Source organism: Salminus brasiliensis, chromosome 16, assembly GCF_030463535.1.
Source record: "Salminus brasiliensis chromosome 16, fSalBra1.hap2, whole genome shotgun sequence".
Taxonomy (NCBI): Eukaryota; Metazoa; Chordata; class Actinopteri; order Characiformes; family Bryconidae; genus Salminus; species Salminus brasiliensis.
This window is the reverse complement of record NC_132893.1, coordinates 413313-420812: the sequence shown is the minus strand read 5'-3', so window position 1 is coordinate 420812 and position 7500 is coordinate 413313. Positions and strand designations below refer to the sequence as shown.

At 43.7% G+C, this 7500-nt stretch overlaps 2 protein-coding genes across 2 annotated transcripts in view; one reads left to right on the top strand and one right to left on the bottom strand.

Moving 5' to 3' along the window:
• Positions 1-5190, bottom strand: part of cux1a (cut-like homeobox 1a) — a 41433-nt gene extending 36243 nt beyond the window's left edge. The window contains exons 1-2 of the mRNA XM_072659553.1: positions 4981-5190; positions 1253-1392 (exon numbers count right to left, since the gene is read on the bottom strand). Coding sequence (XP_072515654.1) covers positions 1253-1392; positions 4981-5180 — 340 coding nt within the window. The 5' untranslated portion in view covers positions 5181-5190. The remainder of the gene's footprint in view (positions 1-1252; positions 1393-4980) is intronic.
• A 2072-nt stretch (positions 5191-7262) lies between these two features.
• Positions 7263-7500, top strand: part of myl10 (myosin, light chain 10, regulatory) — a 1616-nt gene continuing 1378 nt past the window's right edge. Inside the window, exon 1 of the mRNA XM_072659535.1 lies at positions 7263-7269. Coding sequence (XP_072515636.1) covers positions 7263-7269 — 7 coding nt within the window. The remainder of the gene's footprint in view (positions 7270-7500) is intronic.

Genomic DNA, 7500 nt, shown 5'->3' with positions numbered 1-7500 from the left:
AGCCAATAGGGTCATGATGATGATCTGCTCCAGAGAGTCCTATTCTATTGGCAGTACTTCTTCTCTACAGGGACTAGTCAAGCTGTGTGTGCATTTGCACATCTGTGTCAGCAATGGATGCAGCTTAAAGTAGCTGAATGTGTTTATTAGAAGGGGTGAAGAGTGTATGTACATTTATGTTATGAGAGAGAGAGAGAGAGAGAGAGAGAGAGAGAGAGATGTCAGGATAATGCAGAGTTATCACATCTGCAGTGAAGAGTTCCAGATGTGAGTGTAAGGAAGACAGAGAGGCAAAAGAGACATTCAGACTCAGGTGTGTGTGTGTGTGTGTGTGTGTGTGAGCGTAAAGACAACCCAGGCAACAGGAGATCGAACAGTTCCTCGTAAAACACACACACTTTGCCCTCTGTGTGTGTTTAGAGTGATTTAATGGGTCCGACTGTAACTCTGACACATAATCAATGAGAAGCAGCAGCACCGCTAAACCTGACCAACCCTGCAGCGCTCGCCCAGGAGAGAGAGAGAGAGAGAGAGAGAGAGAGAGAGAGAGAGAGAGAGAGAGAGAGAGACAGATCTATACTGCAGTAACTGATTGCTGTTATTGAGCGGAGTCTATTAGTGTGAGGCAGAGGGGGATTCCGCAGCCGGAGCAGGGAGGATGTGGTAGATGAGACTACAGGGTTGGAATGAGCTCCTTTTAGAGACACCGTGATCCAACTTGAACAACCTCACCACTACACTACATGTCCAAATGTTTGTGGACACTCCTTCTAATGAATGCATTCAGCTACTTTAAGCTGCACCCATTGCTGCTGACACAGATGTGCAAATGCACACACACAGCTTGTCTAGTCCCTGTAGAGAAGAAGTACTGCCAATAGAATAGGACCCTCTGGAGCAGATCATCATCATGACCCTATCGGCTCCATACTGCCTAATAATGCCAGGCGTGGGCTAGAGGGGTATAAAGCCCCCCAGATCAAATCCTCACAGCAATGCTCCTTCTCCAAAATCTAGTAGAAAGTCTTCTTCTCTGGACAGTAGAGACAGTTACTCCAACAGAAGCAGGATCAACTCTTTTAATACCCTTGATTTTATGAGCAGGTGTCCCAATAATTTTGACCCTATAGTGTGTTTGCGATATATATATAACACTCATCCACCCTACATTCCACCTTGGAGGAGTTGAGCTGTCTGTCTGTGTATTAGATGGGTGTACAGAGATCTACACTACACGTAGGACTGTATTCACCGTGTCCTCGGATCTGGGCGGAGTCTCTCTCGCACTCCTGTAGTTTCTCGCGCAGTCTCTGATTCTCCGTCTCCACGTCGTGCATCTTCCTGACGGTCAGCTGCAGCTGCTGAGCGGCTTCCAGAGCAGAGACTGGGTCTAACAGAGAGGGGTAGAAAGATCGGATCGGATTAAATAATCGGCCAATACTTGGACAGAATCTGGGCCAAACCAACTGGATCAGGACCCCTCCAGCCAGAACATGTCTTTAAGTGGCACAGCACCCTCAATGTCCTTCAAGCTGTGGAGTTCTTGAACACGTCGTCCAGCCAAAGCAGCATTGTGTCCTTCTCCGAACAGCATCCCTCTCTCCTGTGGCTGTCCGGTTAAAGCACTGTCGCCGCGAGGGGAGAGGATCTAACGCTCTTCTGCAGCTAAAAACTGCCCGAGCTCTGCAGCATCAGCACGCATCTATTCCTCAGAGAAGCTGGAGCAGAAGCTGTGTGTGTGCTCTGAAGGGAATGGACTGAACCAATGATATCCAGAACCCAAATTTAGAACCTTTAACTGACATGACACACTAATTTGTAGAACGCATAGGGTACAAACTCTACATCCGGACACACCTGGGGAGGATAACGAGAGGGCAGGGCTACAAAGGAGGCACATAGGTGGGAACCAAAGGTGGCAAATCCAGGTTCAGAAGGTAAAAATCCAAGATCCCAGATTTGCCACCTCTGTTTTGTCTCCACCCTAGCCCCGCCCAGTGTTTAGTGTTTCCGCCTCTGGGCGGGGCTAGGGTGGAGACAAAACAGAGCCATGTGCCCAAAAAAAGAAAAAAAGAAAAACATTAATGAATGAATTAATTAAATATTAATAAAATATAAAACACAATGATTAGTTTTTACTTTGGTCCTAATGTTTATTAATGAGGGCAATGTAGCGCTGGGTCATGTTCCCACGGCGACCGGCGTAGAAGGAACGCTCAGCACACGTCCATACACCCCGTCACTCACACACTAATTACTGTATGACTAATTACAGCCTCTTCCTTAATAAGACAAACGAGCTAATTATGTAATCAAACCATGACATTAACCCCCGCAGAACAGAACAGAACAGAGCGGGCGGGCGAGCGAGAGAGAGAGAGGGAGAGAGAGAGAGAGAGAGAGAGAGGCTCTTACTCTGTACTGGTGTAAATGTGTGTTGGATGGCTGCAGGTGTTGGAGAAGTGACGTCATTAGACATGATGGAGATCAGTGTGATCAATCATCCTCCTATCAGACAGTCTAATCTACTCATTCAGGAGGACATGGCAACCCAAACACACCCTGGTACAGAGGCAACCCATCAGACACCACAAACAGCCACGGCCTCAGCTCTGATCCACTGCCCCGACTGCTCTGTAGTGCACTCTAACACACACCACGCCATACCACACTCACACACACACACAGCCAATACACACACACACAAGCCAATACACACACGCAGCTGAGCATAAAACTATGCAGAGATAATTTGTTCAGTGGTGATGTGATGACACCGTCAGACAGGACTGGACACGCTCCAGATTTCACAGATAAAAGACAAAATTCCCAGACTGGAGCTGCTGCTGGGCTTTCCCCCAACACACACACACACACACACCCACACACACACAGTTCTAAATGCCACATATGTATCTTATATGCATTTAATATATATATATATATATGCACATGAAGTATCTATATGTAATCATCTGCCATATTGTTGTTTTTCATTTTTATCCCTAAAGGATAAGAATAAGAAAGGGGCAGTGGTGCTCAGCGGTTAGAGCGCCGGGATATCGATAACAGGGTTGTGGGTTTGATTCCCGGGCTCGGCAAGCTGCCACTGTTGGGCCTTGAGCAAGGCCCTTTACCCTCTCTGCTCCCCGGGCGCTGGAGTTGGCTGCCCACCGCTCTGGTGTGTGTGTGTGTACTCACTGACCCTAATACACGTGTGTGAGTGTGCGCTCACTACCAGATGGGTTAAATGCGGATTGGTTAAATAACATTTCGCTGTACAGTGTACAGTGACAAATACGTGCACCTTTACCTAATGTAAATCTAAAAAAATAAAGTTTTTCCTTGCTGGAGATATAAGGTTTTGCATGACAGCAATGATATGTAAGAATCTACGATAATTATTTGCCCCATATGTATTATATATATGTAAGTATATTTATATATATAATACATATGGGATATAAGTATCTCATATGTAATATTTATCGTATATATACACATAACACACATCTAAGTACCTAAATGTACGTCTGTATTATACATAAATGTATGTATATAGTGTCCAGTTATGGAAGTGGCTAATATGTAATAAAACACGCAATATATATTTTACACACGTGGACAAAATTCTTAATAAAAGGAAATAATTTCTTTCTAATCTCCTGAGACTCTTTCCTTCACTTCCTCTGGTTCATGTTAAGTGTGCTACACACCATGTCACCAAACAGCACAGTGACTACCTGTAGCCCTATAAATAAATAGGCCCATTCTTTTCAGGGGTACCATCATTTCTGTCCAGGCCTGTTTAATGAATTTATTATTTTTTTTAATAATTCTGTTGAAGCAATGGTTCAAAATCAATGTCTGACTTTCATTTGTTAATTTTCATAGCATTTTTATTTATTTTTACTTTTGCCACCCTGTGTATATGAATATCATTAACTTGCATTTTATATACTATCTGGATTGTATCAAGGAATTGGAGTGGATACTCACACACATACACACATACACACACACACACACTCACACACACCACTCACAGGATAGCTGTAATACAGGGATGAACTGAGTGTTTGTGCAGGCAGACAGGGAGATGTGTTCCAGCAGGCCCAGTGTGTGTGTCTGTGTGTGTGTGTGTGTGTGTGTGTGGCAGACTTGGGGGGGCTCCCAGGCAGCCATTCAACTTTAGTTCAGCCAGAAGTCTATACACACACACACACACACACACCACACACTTCAGTCATCATACTACGTCATACACACACACATTCAAGAATCGCACATAAACATTACACTCTCTGAAAGAAGACAGACACACGCACACACACACTAAAATGACAAACACAGACAGTCATTTCCCCTAAAAAATATATATGACACAGCCTCAGGCTCTCTCTCTCTCTCTCTCTCTCACACACACACACACACAGTTTCTTGTTTCACAGTTTCACTGTACTGAGCACATCATCAGAACACAGAAATGAGCTGGTTTCTATAACATACTGGGGACAGCAATTTGTATATACACACATAGATCAGTTCATTTTCATTACCTCAAAGGGACGTCACTGCAAAAACACACCCACAGAAACATGCACATATTTAATAAACTGTAGTTTTTACTAAATAAAATCTGAAGTGTGAAAACACACACACACTCACACACAAACACACACTCACACACACACTCACACACACTCTCACACAGAGCACAGTTCTGGATTAGAGTCCATTTAGGAAGCTCAGTGTAACCAAATATCCCCTTTCAGCCTGTGTGTATGTGTGACTCTCTAAAGCCGGTGAAGTCATTATAAAAGAGTGTGTGTGTGTGTGTGTGTGAGAGAGAGAGAGAGGACACTAGAGACAGAAGCCTCATAAATATGACTGATGTGTTTACAGTATTTCTGCTCCAATGAAACATTACAGCAGCTTGTGTGTGTGTGTGTGTGTGTGTGTGTGTGTGATACACACCATGGGACATCGATTAATCTCTTATACACACTGAGGAAAGCAGCCTCTGACTCTTTACTCCTCTTGCACAGAGCGTCAATCTGAAACAGAGAAAACACACACACACACACACACACACACTCTGTTAACCCTTTCAAATGGCAGTTACAGTCGCAGTAACAAACACATGCTGTACTTTTATAAAACTCCAACTGACATGTCATCACCTGTACTGAAAACCTGGCAAAGCGTTCAATATTCTCTACATAATGAATCAGTTCAGATTAACACTCAGTCAGAGTGGAGGTTTGTTGGGTTTGGTGGGTTTGGTGTGAAACGCTCGGTTCTAGATAACCTCCCCCAGTCAGAGCTGTGGTTCTACAGTGGAGGTGAAGGGAAGCAGACGTCTGAAGCTCTAATAATAAAAGCTCCTCACAGAAAAGTTCTTCACCTAATGGTGATGAAGACGCTGCCTGATGCCTGAGACACTGTTCTACCAGAGTTCTGAGAAGAGTTCGGCTCTAGAACCTGCTTTTAGAACCAGATCATTAAAATGGTGGAGGGATACATGCTGCAGGGTGTAGTGCAGCTACAGAAAGTAGTCCCTAAAGAAAACTGCATTAGTTCAGATTCTCCACTATTTTACCTTCATCATCATCTTCATCATCATCATCATCATCATCATCCTTATAAAACTCAGAAGACTCGTGTAGCTGCACTGGTGGAGTTGGATAGGAGATAAATTATGGCTGTATCTGTGTTGTAGTCATGGCGACCAACACCTGGTCTGTACAATGAGGAAGTTGGGTGGGTGGGGTTAAAATGTGAATGAAATACTTTTTAACTAATTTTAGTGTTGTGTTTTACATTCACAGAACTTGACAGTTATGTTTTCCGTATATGTGTGTGTGTGTATGTGTGTGTGTGTATGTGTGTGTGTGTGTGTGTGTCCTCCAGGTGTGTATAAAGGAGCAGGTTATGCCCAGGCTTTTTATAGCAGGTAATTATCAGGTATGAACCCAAAGCCTTGCAGACGAGTGTGTGAGAGAGAGAGAGATGTATTTGGGTTACACTACACTAAAATAACACAGACAGTCTAACTAAACACAGTTGCAGTCCGTGGAAAATATCCCTACATACACTACATGGACAAAAGTATTGGGACACATGCTCATTCATTGCTTCTTCTGAAATCAAGGGTATTAAAAGAGTCTCTCCTGCTTCTGTTGGAGTAACTGTCTCTACTGTCCAGAGAGGAAGACTACTAGAGTACTACTTCTACTAGATTTTGGAGGAGCATTGCTCTGAGGGTTTGATTGCATTCAGCGAAAACAGCATTAGTGAGGTCAGGATGTTGGATGATGATCACCACCCCCACCTCATCATCCCCAACTCATCCAAAAGTACTGGATGGAGCTCCTCCACCATCACTCCAGAGAACACAGTTCCTCCACTGATCCACAGCTCAATGCCGGGGGGGGTCTGTTTTACAGACTCATACTTTTATACTCATGGTTGAGTATCTACAGTTTCAGTGGATACACTACGGTCCTCTCTGGGGGGGGGGGGGTTAAAATCTGTCACTACATGTAGGTTTGTTCCTGACCGCTCTGGATTTGGCCCCTTTTTAAAGGCCCGACCTGACCTCGACTAACGCTGGACTCGAACATCTGCTGTGTGGAGGAACAGGAGCTTTTTATTTCATAGGTCGCCTGTAATCCCTCTCACACCGAGCTGTGCGGCCTCAGATACTGAAACACTCAAGCAGCCAATGAACACGGGGCTAGGCCTGGGTATTTAATACTAATACTTCAGAACTGACTAAACAATACTTTATTTAAAAATACTAAAATACTGACCTGAAAGTCATATATCTGGCTTTAAAATTCATTTTATCCTGTTTGTAAACAAACAGCTTTGTTAAGCAAATTAAAAAGATCCACCATCTACATATTTATGTATATTTATCTATATATTTATCAATATACTCAACAATATACATACAAGCTGAAGGTACTTCAAGGTACTTCCACTCAGTACTTCCATTCAGTTCACTGAGCAGGTATTTTTAGTCGTTTAATTGTCATATTAACGAATGAAACAGACTGAAACACCAACTACAAAAATGTGCATTACAACCATTCCCTGTCTGACCCCGTAGGGGCGCTATTACTGTCAGAAGTGCAGATATACAAAACATACTCCGTCTCTAGTTAATAAAATGCAAAGGTAAATACTGGTCAGCTCTGCTTTACTCTCTCCTTTACTTCATTAACAGCTAAAACTCTGCTTTCCCCCTTATAAGGATGAGAGGTTTCACTGTGACAGAGGCGATATTCCTAGGCAGATGAGAGAAGCTGCAGGACCCGCGCTGCTGGAGAGAGAATTGTGTGGAATCAGCACAAAGCTGGACCCAACTAGGCCAGGGCTCACAAACTGGGTCAAACCTGACAGCAGAGAAAGAGCTGAGACAAACCTGCCCCACTGGAACCCAGCTAACCAAACACCCATACAGCAACACAACCTGGAACCTTAAGCCAGCAA